The 21,586-nt window shown below is 52.4% G+C and overlaps 2 protein-coding genes across 3 annotated transcripts; one reads left to right on the top strand and one right to left on the bottom strand.

Annotated features, from left to right (window-relative positions):
- Positions 1-1,070: 1,070 nt before the first annotated feature.
- On the bottom strand, positions 1,071-8,740 carry LOC126510287 (aflatoxin B1 aldehyde reductase member 2). The gene is made up of 7 exons (XM_050156793.1): positions 8,396-8,740; positions 5,205-5,392; positions 4,921-5,025; positions 3,037-3,133; positions 2,751-2,850; positions 1,858-1,987; positions 1,071-1,462 (listed from the first exon to the last, which is right to left on the bottom strand). The coding sequence occupies exons 1-7, from the start codon at positions 8,715-8,717 to the stop codon at positions 1,301-1,303; spliced, it is 1,104 nt and encodes a 367-aa protein (XP_050012750.1). The 5' UTR covers positions 8,718-8,740; the 3' UTR covers positions 1,071-1,300.
- Positions 8,732-18,207, top strand: Slc66a1 (solute carrier family 66 member 1). Of its 2 annotated transcripts, none has more exons than XM_050156805.1 (9): positions 8,732-8,848; positions 11,536-11,660; positions 12,249-12,493; positions 13,876-14,005; positions 14,585-14,672; positions 15,066-15,208; positions 15,371-15,463; positions 16,095-16,280; positions 17,748-18,207. In XM_050156805.1, exons 3-9 carry the CDS (start codon positions 12,330-12,332, stop codon positions 17,823-17,825), a joined length of 882 nt encoding a protein of 293 aa, XP_050012762.1. In that variant the 5' UTR covers positions 8,732-8,848; positions 11,536-11,660; positions 12,249-12,329; the 3' UTR covers positions 17,826-18,207. The 2 variants fall into 2 exon arrangements, with proteins under 2 accessions (XP_050012762.1, XP_050012772.1); XM_050156815.1 differs by having other exon boundaries at positions 8,832-8,899.
- Positions 18,208-21,586: the final 3,379 nt, after the last annotated feature.

A 21,586-nucleotide genomic window follows, 5' to 3' on the forward strand; every position in this document is an offset into this window, starting at 1 on the left:
TCAGTGCTTAAGAGCACTGACTGCTCTTCCAGAGGTCCTGAGTTCAACTCCCAGCAACTACATGGTGGCTCACAGCCATCTGTAATGAGACCTGGTGACCCCGTCTGGCTTGTGGGCACATATGGAAGGAATGCTGTACACATAATAAATATTTTTAAAAAAGAAAGTAAAGCTTTCTGATAACCAGGTGTCCCCAGTGGATAAGGCCCTTGTTCCTATTGTGCCCTCCTGCCCTGTGTACTAGGGGTCGTACCAATCAGAAAAGGTTTCTGATGATAACCGGGCGTCCCCAGTGGCTGGGGCCCTTGGTGAAGGAGCAGTGGTGCTCACTGTCGTTTTTCAGGTCAGCAAGAAGTTGAGAGGTGAAGTTGGGCTCCTCTTTACCAACCGCACAAAGGAGGAGGTGAACGGGTGAGTGTCTCTGAGGGGTGGGGGGAGAAGCTGAGGGTCGGGAAAGCTGAAAGGGTGGTTCCGTGGTGACATCAAACTGGGGCTGGGTCCTGGAAGCCTCTTATCAGAACCAGATTCTGTGACCTGGGTCCTCCCATTCTCTCTGGTGTAGTCCTCCCCTTTGGGTGCTGGAACTCAGCCAAGATGGACAAGGACAGGAGGCCCTGCATTGTGTGCACTCAGTGGAGGGTCAGACTTGTGAATGGAGGCACAGCTGGGAACTTCCCCATCACTCTCCTCTGCCTTAGGTGGTTCACAAAGTATACAGAAATGGATTTTGCTCGAGCTGGGAACAAAGCAACTTTAACCGTGAGCCTGGATCCAGGGCCCCTGAAGCAGTTCCCTCATTCCATGGAGCCACAGCTGAGGCAGCTGGGCCTGCCCACTGCCCTCAAGAAAGGTAGGTGTCTGGAGAGGTGGCTCAGGGTTAGGAGTAGTGGCTGCTTTTACATAGGACATGGGTTTGACTCCCAGCACCCTCTTCTGGCCTCCACAGGCAGCAGGTATTCACATGGTGCCACAACTATGCTCCCTGGAGCCCCAGCTCCTGGTTCCACCCTGTCTCGTGGGTCCCGAGGCAGCATGGAGGGAGCAGGTGTGGAGCAGCAGAGGAGACAGCGTGAGGTTCAGTGCTGGCTGCAGCCAGGCAGATGCCCACTTTATTCAGACAGGAAGTGGTGCTGTCAGACTCAGCCCCAAGTTTCCTCACTGTGAGGTGACAGGGGGGAGCAGGGCTACCATCTACAAGACCGCGTGGGTGGAGACCAGCAGAAGGCCACACTGAGTCAGCATCAGGCAGGGAATGGCCAAGAGGCGGCGGGAAAGCCCTTGGCAGCTCGAGCCAGGACATCTATCTGAAGTAGTTGGGACACTCGTGGGCGACCAGGTTCCAGGCTTGGTTAAAGGCATCGACGACAGCCAGCTCCAGGGGCCCTTCCTCAGAGGCCGCCAAGTTCTGTTCCAGCTGCTCCAGGCTGGACATGCCCAAGATGACTGCATCCCCCTGGGTGGCCTGCAAGGGGAGACGGCAGATCTCAGCACTCTTCTGCTCCGTAAGTGGTTCCTGTCACACATGCCTCCCCACGCCCACCTTGCCTATCCCCTGGTAGGATCTTGCATCTTTTTGTATATCTGTCCTGAACACTCACTTAGGTCTAAAGGGGTCTTTCACAACTGAATATATGTGACTTGGCCCTTGCCGCTTGTTACACCTCTTCCCTGGGGAGACATAAATAATAACCACCCCCTCTTCATAGGACACTTGCCTCATGCCTGTCTGACAAGCACTTTATACACCAAATGATCTCTCTAGCCCTGGAGCAGTAGAGGAAGTACTCTCTAGACATCACTTAAAGGCAGCTCTGGGTCCTCTAAGGGGCAGAAGGTGAGTTCATGGGGCCGAGCTACCTGGAGCTCTGAGTGGTGGTACATCCAGCGCAGGGCAGCTGAGGTCATGCTGGGGGCGCTGCTGCCGTAGGTGGTCTGCAGGGCCTTTTCTACCAGGGCAATGGCCTCGAAGTGGTGCTCCTTCCAGAAGCTGAGTGAGAGGGGAGAGCGGCACTGGGTGAGAATCTTGGGTCACACTGGGGCCCGAAGCCAAAGAGCCTACCAAGGCACTGCTCCACCCCCATCCTGTAGCATGGAAGGAGCTGTATCTCCCGGGAGAGGACCTCCTCCTTTACAGGGCATAAGACGCTCCTGGGCTGCCCAGTTGCTGGCCAGATCATCAGTGGGAACTCCTAGACCGGTCTACCATTCACCTAGTGTAATAGAGAAGCTAAGCCAGACTTAGCCCTGGCCTCCCAAGCCCCTACCCAAGGTCCCTTCCCCCCCCTCCCGGCACTGCAGATCTCAGACTAGCAATGACTTTTGCATCCACAGAGTCTGGGGGTGAGGGTGGGGTTTCCTCATTTCCATTGACAGAGGTAGAAAAATAAGAGAAACCTTAGGATTTGCTATTTCTTCCAAGAATCAAGGCCGGGTGGTATGGCACATGCCTTTAATTCCAACACTCCTCAACACTCCAGAGGCAGAGGCAGGCGGATCTCTGTAAGTTCAAGGCCAGCCTGGTCTACAGAGCAGACGCCAGGACAGAAAGGACTGTTATACAGAGAAACCCTGTCTTGAAAAACCACACACACACACACACACACACACACACACACACACACACACACGAATCAAGAAACACAGAGAGGGGGCGGTAGGAGTTTTTATCCCTAGGAGCACAGCTAAGAATGTCACGTAAAATAAAGGGGACCTCCCACCCTACCCACCTGACAAGGAGAACCCCAGCTCACCGGTTCCTGTAGGTCTCAGCCCAGTTATTCCCAAAGAAGCGGCCCACGGGCTGCTTCCCATCCTTGTCTTCATACTTGTATTTCCCTGTCAGCAGGCCCCCTGTGGGATGGCAACTGTCAATCAACCCTGGCCCAGAGTCCTCCCAGAGGCTGCCTGGTCCCACCCAGCAAACTGGAGAGCAGGAGGGAGCCTAGAGAGGGCATCCAATAAGGCAGTCACCTGCAGAGTCCGGCTTGGCATGCCCACCCATTCACCCACAGGACCTGTCCCCATGGCAGCCCATACCAGCCAAAGGGTTGTAGGCATAGAACCTCAATCCAAAGTGTCTGAGACAGGGGAAGAGCTCCTTCTCCACCTGCCGGGTGGTAGCGTTGTACATGCCCTGCAGGGAAGGAGAGGGGCCTGTTGCAAAGTGTGGATGTATCAAGGGAGAGGGCCCAGCTTTCCTCTTTTTAAAAATAATTTATTTTGAAAGCCTTTCTTTTTGTAGAGATAGGGCTGGGCAGGCTGTCCTTAAATTCCTGGGCTGAAGTGATCCTCCTGACTCACCCTCCCCAGTAGCTGGGACTAAAGGTCAGTAACCTGTGCCTGCTAGTCCTTCACTCTTTTATTTCTGTGTTCTGTAAGCATGTGCTATACACGTGTATGTGTCAGAGGCAGCAGATGTTGGGGATCCTGCTGTACCACTCTGCCATTTTCCCTTGAGGCAGGGCCTTTCACTGAATCTGGAGTTGGGTGAGCAACCCGTGATCCTCCTGTCTCCTGCAACCCCAGTGATCCTCCTGACTCCTGCAACCCCAATGATCCTCCTGACTCCTGCAACCCAATGACCCTCCTGTCTCCTGAAACCCCAATGATCCTCCTGACTCCTGCAACCCCAATGACTCTCCTGTCTCCTGAAATCCCAATGATCCTCCTGACTCCTGCAACCCCAATGACCCTCCTGTCTCCTGCCTTGATCAGCACTAGGTAACAGGTGCACACAATCACACTGGGCTTTGTGTGTCAACAGGGGAATGAGACTCCAGGTCCTCATGGTTGCATGACAAGCATTTTTATCTGTTAAACCTGGCTTCTGTTTTTTGAAATAGTTTTTCTCTATAGTCTAGCCTTACCTTGATCATAGTGATCCTCAATCACTTGATCATAGTGATTTTCCTGCCTCAGACTTCCAAGAGGTAGATATGTGTGCCCCTGTGCCCAGATTTTCCATTTACGACTTTGAAAACTCCAGATCTATACCATCCCAGGTCTGATTATTTCACCTCTCACCTGAAGGGCACAGGGACTAGTCTTTTTTTTTTTTTTTAATTATAGAGATTGTAGTAAGGAATGAGGTTGAAGAGTGTTGGACATAGAGAGGGGAAACTGGCCTGGGTTATCAATCACAGATATCTCCAGGCCTTGTTGATGGGCTGGATACTGAAATTACAACAACACAAAAGTTCAGCAAATTCTCTGATTCCAGAAGATGTAATAAACGTACTAAAAAGGCAGTCAGCAGGCTGAGGTAAAGTTCAGTGATAGAGTATATATCAGGGCTTGGGTTCAATCCCAGTACCACAGAATAAACAAACACCACAATAAGAAAAATCTGCAGAGAAAGCCAGTGGGTAGTGAGGCATGCCTTTAATCCCAGCCCTCGGGAGGCAGGAGGCAAGTGGATCTCTGAGTTTGAGGCTAGCCTGGTCTACAGAGTGAGTTTTAGATCAGCCAGGACTGTTATACAGAGAAACCCTGTCTCAAAAACAAAACAACAACAACAAAAAAATTACTCTGCAGAGAAATGCACAAAAGTAGGGGGCTCTGAGATGAAGGAATACTTCAAGTGGCTCAGCTACGAAGACGTGTTTCAGAGACTGTAGGCTCCTGAGGGCTTGTAGGCACAGGATTCCCAGTTCTGGGTCAAAGCTGAGTACTTCTAAGACATGGGACGTATGATCTAGGCTGAAGTGTGGGGTGGGAAGAGGGATGGAGATGTGTATGCTCAGGTAGAAAATGAGCAGGTGAGAAATAGCCAGGCTGGTAAGAAATTAGGTGGTACCCAGAGGCTTTGAGGAGGGGTGGCTACTCTGTAGAGGGTCTAAGGAGGGGTCCAAAGCACAAGATGACTCGGGATCAATTGATCTCTGACGTCTGAGTAATCCTAACACACCAAGTTCCCCTCACCTGGTACACGGTTGGCATGATCCAGCCATTTTTCTTGCAGAGGGTACAGATCTCAGCCACCTCCCAGGAGGCATAGTTGGACAGGCCAAGCTCCACAAACTTGCCCTGCAGGGGAGAGGACTCAGGTCAGTGCAGGGAACCAAGGGAAAACCAACTGGGTGAGGAACCCGGGAGTGGAATCTGTGCCCAGCTCTACCCTGGATACACAGAGAGCCTCACTAACGTGGCAGAGTCAGGATGAGAGGCGTAGAAATCACCTCTCTGAGCTTAGGGGCCACCCTCACCTCCTGCTGCAGCTGGTGGCAGGCACGAAGAGTCTCCTCTATAGGGGTGTTGTGGTCAGGAGCATGTAGGTAGAAGAGGTCCACCCGGGGACACTGCAGCCGCTTCAGGGACGTCTCCAGCTGGGACCGGACACTGTCAGGCTTCAGCGACTTCCCATCCCAAGGGTTGGCCTTGGTGGCAATTTTCACTTGCAGGAAGATTATAATGATTGAGAGATTTACTAGAAGGCCAGACATGATGGTGCAAGTCTTTAAAACCAGCACTCAGGAGGCAGAAACAGGAGGATCTCTTTGAGTTCGAGACCAGTCTGGTCTACAAAGTGAGTTCAAGGACAGTCAGAACTACACAGTGAAACCCTGTCTCAAAAACCCAAAACCAAAACAACAACAACAAAAACGATTAATTAGAATTACTCACTGGCCATGTAAATGTAAATGTTCCGGGCTAAATTACTTAATTTGGTCCCTGTTTTCTAACCTGTGAAATGAAATAACAATACTGGAACTGTCCTCATATGGAGGGGACAGGGATTAAATAATCTCTTTTTTTCTTCTTAAATTCTAGGTAGGGGTCTGGAAAGATGGCTCAGCAGTTAAGAGTACTGGCTCTTCCCAAAGAAGTCCTGAGTTCAATTCCAGCAATCACATAGTGGCTCACAACCATCTACAATGGGATCTGGTGCCCTCTTCTGGTGTGCAGGCAAACATGCAGAGAGAACACTCATACATAAAATAGGTAAGTAAATAAACCTTAAAATTCTAGGTAGTGGCACACACCTTTAACCCCAGCACTCAGGAGGCAGAGGCAGGCGGATCTCTGTGAGTTCTAGGCCAGCCTGGTCTACAGAGTGAGTTCCAGGACTGGCTCCATAGCTACTGAGAAACCCTGTCTTGGAAAACAAACCAAAACAAAACAAAATTCTAAGTAGTTTTTAAATCCTTCTGATTTTATATGTAGACGATCATGCTATCTATGAACCGAGGGAGTTTTAAGAATAATTTTTAATTCAGATACAAATTAGGGTCAGGAGAGATGGCTCAGCAGTTAAAAGCACTTGTTGCTCTTACAGAGGACCCAAATTCGAGCCCCAGCACCCACAGGGCAGCTTACAACCACCTATCACTTCAGTTCTAGAGAATTCAACACCCTCTTTGGATACATGGTACATGGCACGTGGCACCATTCATACACACAGACAAAACACTTGTACGCCTACAATAAAAAAATACATCTCAAAAGTTTTAATTTTGTTTAATGGAGCAAAAGAACTGAATTAAAAAAATGTTGGCTGGTAAGTTGTCTCAGTGGATAATGGTGCTTGCCACATAAGGCTGCATTTTGAATTTTAAGAGTATATATTGCAGGGCAGGGGGTGGAGGGCTTGAGGCATGAGAAGAAAGCAGACTCCATACCCCAAAGGTGCTCAAACACCATCCCAGACAGACTCCATACCCCAAAGGTGCTCAAACGCCATCCCAGACTTTGGACTTGATGTTCCCAAGTTTTGTCAGGATGATGAGCCCATCCTTTGGCTCCCTCTAGCCAAAGAATGGAGAAGGACCTCAGGGGGACAGGCCTGAAGGCAGAGAGACCAGTAAAGGACTCTGCAGGAATTGATGCAAGGGAGGCTGAAGAGATGGTTTAGAGCATTCACTGCTCTTGCAGAGGACTCAGGTTCGATCACCACACACGTTGGCTCACAATCATCTGTTAACTACAGTCCCAGGCTAGCCAATACTCTCCTCTGGCCCATGAGGGCACATACATACAGACAGACAAAGCACCAAAACATACATATAAATTAGTTAAATATCAGAAAAATATAAAAAAGTCAGGTGGTCACGATGCATGCCTTTAATCTCTGGAGGCACAGCCAGGTGGATCTCTGAGTTTCAGGTCAGCCTGGTCTACAGAGTAAGTTCTGGGGTAGTCAGAGCTACATAGTCACCCAGTCTCGAAAAACAAAACAAAACACCACCCCTCCCCCAATATTAGGGAAGTTATGTGAGATGCCCCTCTGTATGCTGTGAATATGATTTACTAACATTGGTTAATAAAGAAACTGTTTTGGCCGATGGCAGGACAGAATATAGCTAGGTGGGAAATCCAAGCAAAGGGACAGGGAGAAAGAAGGCGGAGCCTGGGGCAGGCTGCTGCTGGAGAAGCAAGATGTGAGGTAACAAGTCACGAGCCTCGTGGTAAAATATAAACTAACAGAAATGGGTTAATTTAAATTGTGAGAGCTAGTTAATAATAAGTCTGAGCTAATAGGCCAAACAGTTTGTAATTAATATTAAGCCCAAGTGGTAAATCAGGAACTGGTGGGCATGAGAGAAACCTCCAGTTACAGGGAAACAATACAGGCACCTGAATGTGTTCCTCGACAGCAACCAAAGTAGAATCCCTTTCAGACTCTCAGAAGCCTGCACATTCCTCGGTCACCTACTCAGCCCTGTTTCTTCCCAGATAGGGGACCCCAACTACCTTGACTGATGGATGGATGGATGGATGATGGATTCTGTGATCGACTATCTGGACTGATGGATGAATGATGGAGTCTATGTACCAATATTTGCCTATGTTGACTCAGCAAGACAATGGGGGAGTCCTCTGATAGAGAGAGGACCACAATATCTCCCGGCTTTAACACATATACACTGCTCCAAGGCACTCTCATGTGAATTTTTACAAGTGTGACCTGAGGACTTTGGCCTAGTGAATACAAAGACTCAAAGAAAAGCAGAAATGGGCTAAAGAGAAAAACATGAGAAACATGTCCCTGGAGTGCAGGGGTGGTGCGGGCAAGAGGGGAGGGCATAAGCACAAAACCTAGATGGAGGGGTGGGGAAGCAATGGACAATTGGAGAGTTGAGAGGCAGGGATTGACGTAGGAGTTAAGAGGCCAGAACAGGAACTCCCTCGCATCTGCTACCCCCTCTCCCCCACGCGCCCAGAGTTGCAACTCCAGAAGCTTCGAAGGAGAGGCGGGACAAAGTTCAGTTCGGTAGTTTAGGCTCCAAAGCCTTAGAAGCTTGGGGTCCGGAGCGACGCGCACAGCTGTGGATATGGGAACTTAGGAAGCTTCTGGGTGCAGACCCTTGGGGGTGCGGACCTGGGCAGTGCACGCCGGCTGCGGGCACCAGCTCAGCTCTACTCGGAGCAGGGGTGTGGGGGCAGGTGCAGCGGTTACCTGTGCAGTCGCCACTGCCCAGCCCAAGCCCCAGGCTGCCCAGGATGCTCTCGGACTGTCCGTCGCAGTACATGAAGGCCGTGTCCAGTTCTCTATGGCCGCGATCCATAAAGGCGCGTACCGTCGCGGCGCTGGCGCTCGCATCCATGCGGCGCCCCATCTCCATAGTGCCCAGAATTGTGGCGGGCCGGAGAGGGGAGCCCGAGGTGACGCCGGGTGGAGGAGGTCGGGACATGGCGAGAGGACGCGCTACGGAAGGCCCGGAGCGACGCGCACAGCGAAGAGCAGCTCGACCCACAGCTCGGGACGCTGCACGCAGCATGGAGACTGCGCCTGCGTGCCTGGAGGCCTCGGGCTCCGCCCACAGCGCGCAGAGAGGGCGGGGCGTCGGAGGTCAGCTGATCCCGGCGGGCTACGGACCTTGAAACTGAATCGGCTGTGTATCCTCTTCTGGTGAGACTGCAGGGGGCTGGCGGCAGTCAGGGCTTGGGGTCGGGACTCCAGGTACACCCTGTCAATTCTTTCCTACACCCTCCCCCTGCCCCGCACAGTCCCCGGCGCCGGTCCCCTTTTGGGGCGCGGGATCGCGAGCTTCAGCCGGCTCTGAATTGGGATCCGAGTCCGCGTTCGGCTCCAATTCTCACCTGTCCGTCCCTGCCTTCCGGTCTCTTGGCTTCTGATTGCCTTGTTTTTCCCCGGACTGGGCGGGGGCATCGCGGCGCTTGCCCCAGCTACTGCCCTGTCATTATCCCTCCGAACCGGCAGAGTCACCGGAAGGAGTTAGATCCTTCATTTGGAGGCCTGGAGTGGGTAGGATCCCGGAGCTATTGCGGGATCTCCTGATACATTTCCCCCAGGTCAGCAGGGAGGGAGCTCAGAGTGCCCACTCCCACGCCAAGCTCACCGCAGGAATCCAAGGAGGGTTGTTTAGAAGTGTGAGTACTGCTGTAGACTCAGGTTTGTTCAGTTAGTGTATACTGTGTGCTACTGTGTGACCCGGGGGCTACAGCAAGAACAGAATATTACTGTAGACTGTGCGAGATGTGTTTCGATGGGAAGCATCTTCCTGGTTTTGCTTAGAGTTGGAGGACTTTGGGTGTAGCGGGAGACTGTGTCTCCTGGCCAGCCTTTCTGGATATGAGCCATGAGAGTCAGAATCCTTCCTAATTTCAGTAGTGGAGCGCTTGACCAGCGTGGATGAGTTCCTAGGCTCAAACCATTATCATGGCTTGGAATGGGTGTTTTACTGAAGTCTGCAGTCAGTCTAGGAGGTTAAGTATCTTTCGTGAGTCTCTCTTTTTATGCATCAGAACGCTGAAGCTCCATCACTTGGATGGGACCCTCAGTCCTAGGCCCCCCTCAATTCATAAGTTTCCTCCCTTCCCCTCTCCCCTTCTCGTGTTTTCTTTCCTCCTCCCCCTCCCCTTCATCATGCTTCCTTCCCTCTCCCTCGCCTTTACATTTCCTGAGTCTTGGTTGTGTAGCAGATGCATCCCGACCACGAGAAAAGGAAATACACAGGCAGGGAGAGCGGAGAGACGCTTGTCTGAAGAGCAGTGTTTAAAAAGGACAGTGGTGTGTCTTCTCCAAGAGTGTGTTCCAGGAGGAGGTGGCTGCGGCACCTCTTGGAGAAGGCAGTTTAGAAATGGATCCTGTATCACCCAGGCATCTGTGGTGGAGAAGGATTCCGGAGTAGGAGATGAAGTTAGAAGAGCGATTCTTAGACCCGGGCGGTGGTGGCGCACGCCTTTAATCCCAGCACTCGGGAAGCAGAGGCAGGCAGATCTTTGTGAGTTTGAGGCCAGCCTGGTCTACAAGAGCTAGTTCCAGGACAGGTTCCAAAACTACTCAAAAAAAAAAAAAAGCAGTTCTTGAGGTGCGGGGACCTTGTCTCTGTGAATTTGAACTTGATCCAGTCTCAGAATGGGGCCTACATCTGCTTTGGTGGGAAGTACCTTGGAGTTGGAGAGGACTGGGGTGTTTCAGGAGATCTGTCTCCTGGCCAGCATTTCTGGAAATGAACCATGAGCATCAGAATCCTTCAGACTGAGGGACATAACCCAGGGATAAAGCACCGACTAGCATGTAGCATGTATGAGGTCCTTGACGCACACTTTGGTATCAAGGAAAGCGTCTTCGAAGAAGCTGGGAGAGCTGCTTACACCCACAGCCCCTGCTCCCCTCATTTCCTTCCTAACCCGGTGAAAGGGAATGAAAGAAAGATTCCATAACAGCCAAGATACTGGGTTCCCATCTTCAAACCATCACTACCTTGGATCGGATGCAGGGCTCAGAGGTTTATGTTCAGCTCAGAAGGATATTAGCCCCAGTTCATAGGCAGGCCCTGACAGGCTGACTCACAGGCCCAAAGCCAATTAAGTCTGCCTTTACAATGGGGACAGTGTTCCCTGCCCGACCTGGATGTATGGATGTGTGATGAACTGTGGTGGCGTATTCAGAATCTACAAGGGGGCACGGGGCAGGGGAGTCTGGAAGGATGTTTGTGGTTGATAAGCAAGAGAGCTTCTTAGGTACAGCTCTTACCTGGACTGCGCGTGAATCGAGGTGTTAGGTAATTGCTCCCCAAATTAGTTTTGCTGATGTCACCTGCACCAGCCACTGAGACCAGGGAAGAACCTTCCATCCATCCTCTGCCCCATACTGGAGCTGCCACAATGAGCTGGCCAATCAGTGACCTGGGGCACCCTTACCCCCAGCTCTAGTAGCTGGTCATGTTAGGTTCTCTGAGAGTCTGGGCTTCCTGGACAAAGGAGCTGCCTTGCTTCCTCTCCCTGGCCCGATCATCGCAAGCTCAGCATTCTGGGGTCCAGCCAGAGTCAGGCCTCCCTGGCATAAGTGGGAACTGAGAAGGTACTAGAGAGCCTGTCTCGATGAGGAACCTAACATGGTGACAAAAGGGGAAGCGTGGCAGCCACCAGTGAAGCCTCTCACTTGGGCTTTGATGCTTTTGCTTTCTGGCTGGGTGGCCCTAGCCGATGACTTCCCTACTGCGGCCTCGGGTTCCTGCAGAACACGTCAGTAGTGTTCCATTTGAGTCAGGCGGAGGACAGTGTGGGATTGCATGCTGGGACTGGAGGAGGCTCCAGCCAGCTGGACCTTGCCCTCCCTCCCCTCTCTAGGTTGTCAAGCATACAGAGTGACAGTGTCCGGAGTGACTCTGCAGGTGGCAGGGATCTGAGAGGACTCCTTTCTTCCTGCTCCTTTAACCAGCCATCCTCTGGTGTGGGCTGTGGCTTCCTTGCAGGTAGGTGTCGCGCATGTCTTTCAGGGTTTGGGAGGACCATGGGCCCCAGCTTCCTATCCGGGTACCCGGGCAACCTTAGGAACCGCCTTCTCATTCACACATGCACGATGCAGAGGGTAGTCTGTCCTCCAGAGACACCTGGCCTCAGAGACCTTGTTAGAAGATAGTAGTGGCAAAGGGATGGAAGGCTGGCCTGGTGGTTCAGACCTGGAAAGCCAGCACTCAGGGGTCTGAAATAGGATTGAAGGCTTGGGCAATTTGTGAGACCCTCTTGAGATACAAAGTCAAGGGGAAAATGCTGGGAATAAGGACAGTTGTTGAGGACGTGCGAGGCTCTAGGTCTGACCCCTTAAACAACAACAAAAAAAATACCTATGTGTTCACAAGTTGTATCAAAAGATGCTGTTGGCATACAGGCTCACCCACTCTAACTATGAACTCATTGAACTGTCACAGTTAAATGTCACATATGAAGTAGAGCCTGTCTTTATCTTCACTGTGTGGAGGACAGAGCCAGTTGACATCACCGGATCGTGGAAAGGGGCTACACCTCCCAAGGCTGAAGACTTCCTCTTTCCCTTTTTGTAGAACGAACCTTCGCCAGCCTCTGAACTGTGACCATATACACACCTGTGCCTTCTTCCCTGCTGGGACCCTTCCTCTGCGGCCATGGTCTGGAGGACCCTAGGCGCAAGCAACTTTTCTATCTGCCCCAACGGCTCCATCCAGTGGATCTGGGACGTGTTTGGTGAATGTGCTCAGGATGGCTGGGATGAGGCCAGCGTGGGCCTGGGCTTGGTCTCCATCCTCTGCTTTGCTGCATCTACCTTCCCGTGAGTATATGGCTATGCGGCAGGAGCAGGCGGGGCTTCAGGGGTGGTAGCAGTCCATGCATTACACAGAGGGTTCAACTGGCTGGTCATTGTCCCATCTAGATCCCAGACCACATATACTCCCTCCCTCCCTGATCACGTTATCTGATGGCCAGCTTGCTCCGAAGATAGGGGGCTGCACGGAGTCTACACAGGTCCGACCTCATGTTGAGGGATGCCGGTGCTGAGATAGTAATGTTTTCTGCCATGGATTGAGTGCTTACTGTATTCTTGGCCTGTGTCTAAGTGCTGGTGGGTTTACCTCCATTGATCCTCATAACAGCCCCGTGAAACAGCAGAGTTCACCTACCTGTTTTACCAGATGAGGGCTGGGTGATGTGCTCTTTGTTGCTCAGTCGGAAAGAGACAGGGCTGGAGGAAGGGGGTGCTGGGCTGCTTTAGATATGGTTGCATCCTTCAGGTGAAGACAGGTTGGTGGTGAAGATGAAGCAGGGGCTGCAAAATCCTGTGGCTGTTGCTAGGCTGGGAGATGAGGACGTTAAGGCACAGGGGTCCAGAGTACCCACCCTCGGCTCCGCCACCTACTGACTGTTGTTACCTGGGTAGACCACTGCCATGTCCTGAGCCTTAGAGCTCGTTTTCCCAATATGTGTGCAAGCTGGAAAGCTGGCATAGTGCCAGCGTCCAACTACGTGAAGTGTGAAAGAGAGCCCCTGGCCACTCAGGAGCGGCAGGGAGGGGCCACAGCCAGGAAGAACTTGGGGGTATGCGGGCAGGAAGCAGCTGGTCAGGAGCAGCAGGTGTGTGAGAGAAGGGACGGGTACTGTCATGCCTGCTGGGCACCGTGGGAGGTAAGGCAGGCGGTAATGAACTCAGGACCTCACCGAGGGCTCTGTCCTCTGAAGTTCTAGGTTCCAGCCTAAGTCCTGGGCCCTCTCTTGCCCATCACTGCCCCAGTCATACTGTGACTGTTAAGGTCCTCTTTTTGGCCTTGTTTTGTTTTGATTTAGTTTTGTTTTTTCAAGACAGTTTTTCTCTGTGTAGCCTTGGCTGTCCTGGAACTCAGTCTGTAGACCAAGCTGGCCTCAAACTCACAGAGATCCATCTGCCTCCAGAGTGCTGGGATTAAAGGCGTGCACCACCCAGCTCTTATTGGCCTTTTTTTTTTTTTCCCCCCCCCCCGAGACAGGGTTTCTTTGTGGTTTTGGAGCCTGTCCTGGAACTAGCTCTTGTAGACCAGGCTGGTCTCGAACTCACAGAGATCCGCCTGCCTCTGCCTCCCAAGTGCTGGGATTAAAGATGTGCGCCACAACCGCCCGGCCTCTTATTGGCCTTTTAAGTGGGCCTCAGCCTCTGAGCATGTGTCCCCTCCTCTTCCACAGCCAATACATCAAGGCCTGCAAGACAGGGAACATGGACCAGGCCCTGTCACTGTGGTTCCTCCTGGGCTGGATCGGTGGAGATTCCTGCAACCTCATTGGCTCCTTCCTGGCAGACCAGCTACCCCTGCAGGTGGGTGGTTCCTAGGCACAGTAGGGCAGCTAAGGAAGGACAAGTGGGAACAGCTGTGGGAGAAGAGACTAGGGTTTCAAATCTGCCAGCCAACACTCAGTGGCCACCATGCTCTGGAACCATGGGTGAGTCAGGGTTCTGTCTAGTCTCAGTTTCCCCAATTGCCATGTAAGCATACCACGCCACAGGGGTCTGTGGTTCTGAGGGTTTGGGACCCAACTAAAATTTTTGAATGTGGGGTCCGCAAAGTAGCAAATGGGGTTTTCCTTGGGAACCACAGACATCATTCTACGGCCAGCAGAAGGAGAGTCAGTCAAGGCCTTGGCCATTCTGCCTCAACTCTGGTACTCGATGCTTTGTGGACTGTCCAGGCTGGATTCTCACTGGACCCTTTGTCCGCCTGATCCCTCGTTTGCCTAGATAGGAACAGGGAACCTTCCATTCAGTTGAGGGAACAAGAGGATCGGAGAGGTGACATAACCAGAGCTGGTCACAAGTTGGGGTGCAGTGGAGGGCTGCCAGGGTGCTTGTATCAGGGCCTATTGGCAGCCGTTGCCTGGGTCCACTTCTCTTTCCCAGACCTACACGGCTGTGTACTACGTCTTGGCCGACCTCATGATGCTGACCCTGTACTTCCATTACAAGTTCAAGAACCGGCCTTCTCCGTGTGAGTCCAGGGGTCACTTTGGGTCAGGCTTTGCTGGCCTTGGGAGGCCTGGGAACTGAGTTGGAGTGGGCCAAGATGGAGACATATACAGAGCTGCAGGGAGATCCCACTTGCTCCTTCCTCTCTCTGGTTCAGAACCAGAAAGGAGGGTGAGTCAGAGCAGACCCCAGGACAGAATGCTGACTCCTCTGCCCTTGATGGTCTTTCCTTTGTGTCCCTAGGGGAAGGGTACTATTGGATCCTCATTCTACAGATGAAGGACTGAAGCTCAGAAAGGCTAGGTCACTTGTCCAAGGTCACATAGCTACTGAGAAGCAAGGCTGGGACTCCCATCCCAGGCTATCAGCTGTCACCTAAATACCTAATCTAGTCTTCTCTCCTGCCTCAATCCAGTGTCTGCCCCTATCAATTCTGTGCTCCTCTTCATCTTGGGGACAGTGTGTATCACACCACTGTTAAGCGTCAGTGATCCTGTGGCTGTCCCCAGGGAAGGCTTCCGGGGACGGATGCTCTTGTCTGTGGAGCCAGGCAATAAGGTAGGGGATGGCCTGTGTTGGTAACATGGCCGGGGGGGGGGGGGCTGACTCTCATTGCCCTGCGTGATCATGTAGATGTTAAGGGGCTACTCAACCCCCTGGGGAGACTGCTCCCTAAAACTCCCACCAGATAGTGAATGCTCCTTTCTTCCCCGCCCCCAGCCCTTCACAAAGAAGGAGGTCATAGGCTTTGTCATCGGCTCCATCTCCAGCGTGCTGTACCTGCTCTCCAGGCTGCCTCAGATCCGCACCAATGTGAGCTTTCGGTAGGGGTGTGGGTCACGTGAAAGGAGGGCTGGCAGGTTAAGCACAGCAGCTGTTGATGTGGGCAAAGGCCCCCAGCTGGGGAAATTGGCCCCACGACACTTGCCGGGAGGGGTGATTGAGACTGTGTCTTGGCAACGTTGGAGGTCAAGTGTGAGGGAGCTGCTGAGCTGAGAAGCCCGAGAGAGCAGACAGGAGATGCTGAAGACCCCCCTCCCCCCGCTGGAGGCTTGCCTGACAGGAGGAATCCAGTGAGGACTGCAGAGCCGGGGGCCAGCAGGCATAGACAGCCATGATGTCTGTGGTACTGGGAGAAGTGCTTGGAGTTGGGCCCTGGATAGGGCTGTTTTGGGTGCCAAGCCATGCTGGGCATTGGGCATACAATGAAAAGCCAGCTCAGAGTATGAACCACACAGGGCACACACACACATGGACAGTTACAATCCAGAGTCTTCCGAGCCTGGGGACAGGACTGTCTGTGTAGCCCAGACTCACCCCTAACTGGCTATATAGTCTAAGCCTGGTCTTGAACTCAGGATCCTCCTGCCTTAGCCTCCCAAATGCTGGTATTGTAGACAAGAACCCTCTCTGAGGACCCCACCATCACCCCTTTTCCCCCCAGTTCCTTCGGCAGTCCACCCAAGGCATTTCCTACTCACTGTTTGCGCTGGTGATGTTGGGGAACACGTTGTACGGGCTGAGCGTGCTGCTCAAAAACCCTGAGGTGGGCCAGAGCGAGGGCAGCTACCTGCTGCACCACCTGCCCTGGCTCGTGGGCAGCCTGGGTGTGCTGCTGCTTGACACCATTGTATCCTTTAAGGTGGGTCACGTTGGCAAAAGTCACGGGGGCAAGGCAGCTGCTGCTTCAGCATCACGTCCCTGTCAGTAAACCCCTCTGTCTGCACATCCACCTACCCATCCGTTTGTCTGTTTACATATTCATCTACACATCCATCTACCCATCCGTTCGTCCATCTACAATCCAGTCTTTTATCCATCTCCATTTACCCGTATCCAACATCATCCACCCATTCATTCATCTATCCTCCCACCCACCCATCCACTCACTCACCTATCTACCTACCTGTCCGTCCGTCCATCCATCCATCCATCCATCCATCCACCCACCCACCTATTCGTCCACATATCCATTCATCTACCTATCCTTCCACCTACAATCTGACCTTTCATTCAAACTGTGCTTACCCCTCCAGCCTCACCCATCACCCACCCACCCATCCATTCTTCCATCTGTCCCCCACCCATCCAACCTCCCATCCATCTGTCCATTCACCTTCCCATCTGTCCATCTACCCATCCGTCTACTCACCCACCCCCCATCCAACCCTCTGTAGCCATCAGTTCATCTGTTCATCAAGAGTGTGCACCTCTTTTGTGTGTCGGGCACCTAGCCAGGACCAGCACCATCAGAGAGCTAAGAGAGCAAGGACAGAACACACTGGGTTTTTAGGTGGTCACTTCACTTCAGTGGCACCAAGTGCTACAGAGAGAGAGAGAGAGAGAGAGAGAGAGAGAGAGAGAGAGAGAGAGAGAGAGAGCCAGCAGGAGCATGTCACCACTGGACTACTGTCCTAGTTTCGGGTAAACAGAGGCCTCAACAGGTGTCATCTCACCTGGGTTGAGAGAGAAGTTATTCAGGCGAAAGCAAGGGAGCTTTTGTGCAGCGAGAGTCCAGCCGCAGCCTGTGTAAAGGCCCCGGGGAATAGAAAGGCCAGGGCACCCGTCCACTGGAAATGAGAGCTAGCTCATGAAGATACGGGTGAGCAGGTTTAGTCCTGACCCCTGCTGCCTCCTCACTGAGTGACACGGCGGAAACCCTCAGTCCCTAGTGTTTCTCTCCTTTCGTCTGAGTTATTAGTCGCTGTCCCACCCCGGTAACAGCTGATGGCATCACTATCTGAGCACCCTTCCCATGGGACCCAGCACTCAGTGAGTGCTCCATCGGTGTTTGCCAAGAGGTTCAACTGGATATTATTTGGGTCCCACTTGGCAGAAAGTAAATATGGCCCTTGGCCCTTGCTAAGTCCTCATGGGATATCGCGAGAAAGGCCCACAGTGGCCCAGCAGCTTAGTGTTGTAGCGAAAAAGGCAGGGTCCTAATCCAGGGTTCCTGATGGCTGAGCTGGGAGGTCAGGGTTGGCACTCAGGGTGGTGGGAGAGCTCAGAGGTCCTGGCTGGTACCTGCAGATCAGGGAAGGGTGATGCGAACAGCTCCGGTCCAGTGTGTGTGCTACGGCCTTAACACCGCCGTCAGATCTCCGTCCAGTTCCTGGTGTACAGGAACCGCTCCGCTGCTACCGCCTCAGAGCAAGAGCCTCTCCTCCCAAGCTGACCTGTGACCTGGATGACGGGAACCTCGGCTGCCATCCCAGGAAGAGCAAAGCATGGGCAGTGATACTGCAGCCCCTGGACTGGGCCTAGGAGGTGGCCTGAGGGAGGCCTAGGAATCTGGGCCTGGTTGCCTCCCGTCCATGCTTGGACCTAGGACAGGTCTGGAGTTGGATCATGCTATGCTGGGACATTACCTCTCAGGTATAAGACAGCTGCTCGAGGAGCCTGTAGGGGACCCATAGCTGAGACTGCAGAAGATGGTGTGGCCACCTCCCATCCACCTACCTCAATCTGCCTGTGCACCCCAGGCTACATCCTATCCAGGGGACCCAGGGTTGTCCCTCTGACTGGACACAACCTAGTAAACGATACCTTCCAGCTGGGCCTGTTTCTGCTGCTCCTTCCCATGACACTTGGGGTCTGGGCAGGGACCCAGGGTAAGTTCATACTGAAGGGGGAGCCATGTCCAGGATACATGGGCCCTTGGCTTTCGAACTTTTTATCTCTCTGCCCTACTCTGGTGGAGTGACATGGCAGTAATGGGGACACCTCAATGGGCTTCAGGCTCCTGAGGCTCGGGAAGAGGCAGATAACCAGGTGGGGTTTGGTTAGACATCCCCAGAGGCTTGACGTGACCATGGTACTGCTCTGGCATTCTCTCTGGGGCTACGTAGGGTGGGGTGGTCTGCCCAAAGCTAGGCACGAGGCGCGTGGTCAGAACTCAGCGAAGGTCACCTTGGAGGTAAAGAAGAGGGACAAACTGGTGCTTTCCTGAAGAAGGTGGTGACCAGAAGCGTGGATGGAAGAGGAGAAGGGTGGGAGACGGCACAGAAGTGACAAGGCCGAAAGGAAGGGAGAAAGGGTGGTTGGTTCCAGCTCACTTTGTTCCACGTTCCTGTGGGCCTCCCTCCACCTTTTGGTGACTGGGGGCAGAGAACTAGCTGCCTTCCCTGTTAACACGTACATTATTTTAGGTCCAAAAAAGCCAGATGCATGGCCAGGGGCCACCTGACAGACAGACAGACTGCCACCTCTGAGTGCTCTTTTAGCTTCTCTGTCCGCAGCTGCAGAAAAGAGAGAGAGGGTCGTGGCATAGACCCAGGCAAAGCACTGCTGGCTTCAGGTGCTCCTTGCATCCTGGGACCTGGCTCTATGCTACTTTCCTAGGGCTGCATGGCACCTTTCCAAGTTGGGAGATCTGGGGCCTCGGTTGGCACATGACCTCAGGCACAGGCCTGAACTGAAGCCGCGTGGGCAGGAGAAGATGAAATGACAGTCTTGCCCGAGAAGCCCTCCAGCAGGGGTGACATCCCTTCGTGGGGGGGAGGGGAGTAAGGGGGAGTGATGTGCTTTGCCTGTGGCGAATGCTTGGCTGACAAAGGAGGTGTCGTCTCTACCCAGGGAGTCAGACTGCGCCTATCTAACCCCGATTTCTCCTATGTTTTGGAGGCCTGCTCCAGTGCTCCAAGGCGGGGTCAGAGTCGGGGGCTCGCACAGCCTGGTTATGTTCACCAGGTCTGTCCCTGGTGAGTGGTCCAGGGACTTAAGGATCTCAAGCCTGCATCAGCCACTGGTGAGCCTTGTGACTTGGGCTGACTCCCTCAGCCTGTTCTTTCCCAGGACACCAAAAGTGGGGCCAGTGACTTTTGAGGGAGTTTAGCCGTCTCCCATCTCAGGCTCCTGGGGGGACAGCCAGTTTAACTAACAGGACCGTGCTGTGATAAGACCCCAGCTGCCTTTCCCTTGGGGAAATTTTGTGCGGGCTCTGGTGAAGGATGAACAGGTGTACAATGGTAGCTCTCTCTAAACAAAATAATTCTTTGGGAGAAAAACCAAACCACCACCCTGGGACCATTGAGTGTGAGAACTCGGCCTCCTCCCACACAAGTTAGCACCAGGCTCTAGAAAATGTAGATAAGTAACATCCTCTCGATAGGTGACAATCAAGACCTGTAAATTCCTAAGGTCTGCTCAGGCTCATGGTAATGCCCGTCTGGCCTCCTCTTTGCTCACTTTTAAGCTTTAATCAAATAAACCAAGCCACACAAGAAACTACAATATTCTGTAACAGAGTGTCTGATTCCACCAAGAAAGTCCTTTTCTCAAGGTCAAGGTCCTCGGTTCCTTGCTAAAAAGGGAGACAAATTCTTCCCTTTGGCAAGAGGAACTTGTGGCCCTTCCATTAACGTATGACTGGTGCCTATTGCCAACGCCAGTGCTTCCTGAACCCCCATCTCAAACCACACGCCAGCTCACGTGCCTCCTTTTTCCCATTTAATTCTATGTGCAACTGTAGCATTTAAAAGATGTGTTCCCCCCCCCCCCCAATTAACTCGAGGGCAGCCATCCCAATTCACCCTCATATGGTGTCCATCTCCCCCTTTCCCCTTGCCACCAACTCCACGCATCCTCCCTGGAACCTGAACAGCACCACCCCCACCACCCCACTCCAGCCCTAGCCCTTCCCCGAGGAAGCAGGTCTCCGGTATATCTTTAACTATTGTGAGACCAGCCTAGGCTACACTGGACCATGTCTTAAAGACAACAGAAACCGAGAAATAGCAAGTGCAAATAAGGCACCAGAGCACAGCAATCTAAATAGATTCCAGAGTTTTGTGAGTTTATATAGTCTGAATTTCATGCTTTTAAAAGAATTTATCGAAACTAAGCTTGGTCAGGCAGCAGAGACTCAGTTATTAAGAGCACATCCTGTTCTTGCAGACCTGCCTTCTGATTCCCAGCCCCCACAGCAGGCAGCTCACAACTGCCTGCAACTCCAGCTCCAGGGGATCTGATACTCCTCTGCCCCACCCCCAAGTACTAAATAAAATTTTTATTTATTATTATTTGTTTGGTTTACTTATTTGGCTTATTTGATAGGACTTTTCTGTAGCTTTGGACCCCGTCCTGGAATTCTTATAGACCAGGCTGGCCTTGAACTCACAGAGCTCTGCCTGCCTCTGCCTCCTGAGCGCTGGGATTAAAGGCGTGCACCACTGTCGCCCTAATAAAATTTTTTTAAAAAAATAAAACCAAATTTGGTGGCATAGGCCTTTCATCTCAGCACTGGGAAGGCCGAACACAAGTTGAACATCAGCTTGGGCTACAAAGCAAGTAAAAAGGCCGGTCTGGGCAACAAAGCAAGACTCTCAAAACAACTAACTAAGGGAGACACAAATTGAAGCTTAACTATTATTCTTTTAAAGCGGGTGTGTGTGTGGAGACAAACACAGGACAGACAAAACACGCACGAAAGGAGAAGACACAGACACGCGGCTCCCACGTGGGTGCGCTTTAATGGGGGGAGGAGGTGGACACGATAAGGGACAGGTGTGCAAGACACACAAGGGTAAGGGGCAGAGAGTGAGACCTCGTGGAAGCTCGCTTTTTAACGAGAAGCGCAAGGGTATCTGGGAGAAATGTCCTGCACCTGTGCGCGCCCGTGCGCGCGCAGGTGTCCGTAATCCAGGAGGAATCTGGGAGCTGTAGTTTCCAAAAGGAACAACATTAACTATAGAGCAAGCAAAGAAAAAACAATGCCAACTCGTTTGTTCTAGGGAACTGTCTACACATCCCAGGCTGACCTTGAATTTTAGGGGCAGCTAAGGATGATCCTCCTGCCTCTGTCTCCCAAGTGCTGGAATTCCAGGCTTACACCACCACACTACAATCTCTCTTCAGTTTTACAGAAGAGAGACAACAGGGCAATAAGAAAACACACACAAAAAATCTTTTTAAAAAAACCATCGTGGTCGCCATGTG

The sequence above is a fragment of the Alexandromys fortis genome, unplaced genomic scaffold (genome assembly GCF_014885135.2).
Source record: "Alexandromys fortis isolate MF-2015 unplaced genomic scaffold, M_Fortis_MF-2015_v1.1 scaffold_26, whole genome shotgun sequence".
NCBI classification, from domain to species: domain Eukaryota; kingdom Metazoa; phylum Chordata; class Mammalia; order Rodentia; family Cricetidae; genus Alexandromys; species Alexandromys fortis.

Excerpts from the sequence above, each read along its gene's own strand:
- LOC126510287 (XM_050156793.1), bottom strand. The coding sequence starts at position 8,717 with ATGCTGCGTGCAGCGTCCCGAGCTGTGGGTCGAGCTGCTCTTCGCTGT. Across the intron at positions 3,134-4,920 it reads TCATGCCAACCGTGTACCAG|GGCATGTACAACGCTACCAC; the intron begins GTGAGGGGAACT and ends CCTTCCCTGCAG. Across the intron at positions 2,851-3,036 it reads TGCCTACAACCCTTTGGCTG|GGGGCCTGCTGACAGGGAAA; the intron begins GTATGGGCTGCC and ends GCCATCCCACAG.
- Slc66a1 (XM_050156805.1), top strand. The coding sequence starts at position 12,330 with ATGGTCTGGAGGACCCTAGGCGCAAGCAACTTTTCTATCTGCCCCAAC. Across the intron at positions 15,209-15,370 it reads CTGTGGAGCCAGGCAATAAG|CCCTTCACAAAGAAGGAGGT; the intron begins GTAGGGGATGGC and ends CCCCGCCCCCAG. Across the intron at positions 15,464-16,094 it reads TGCCTCAGATCCGCACCAAT|TTCCTTCGGCAGTCCACCCA; the intron begins GTGAGCTTTCGG and ends TTTTCCCCCCAG.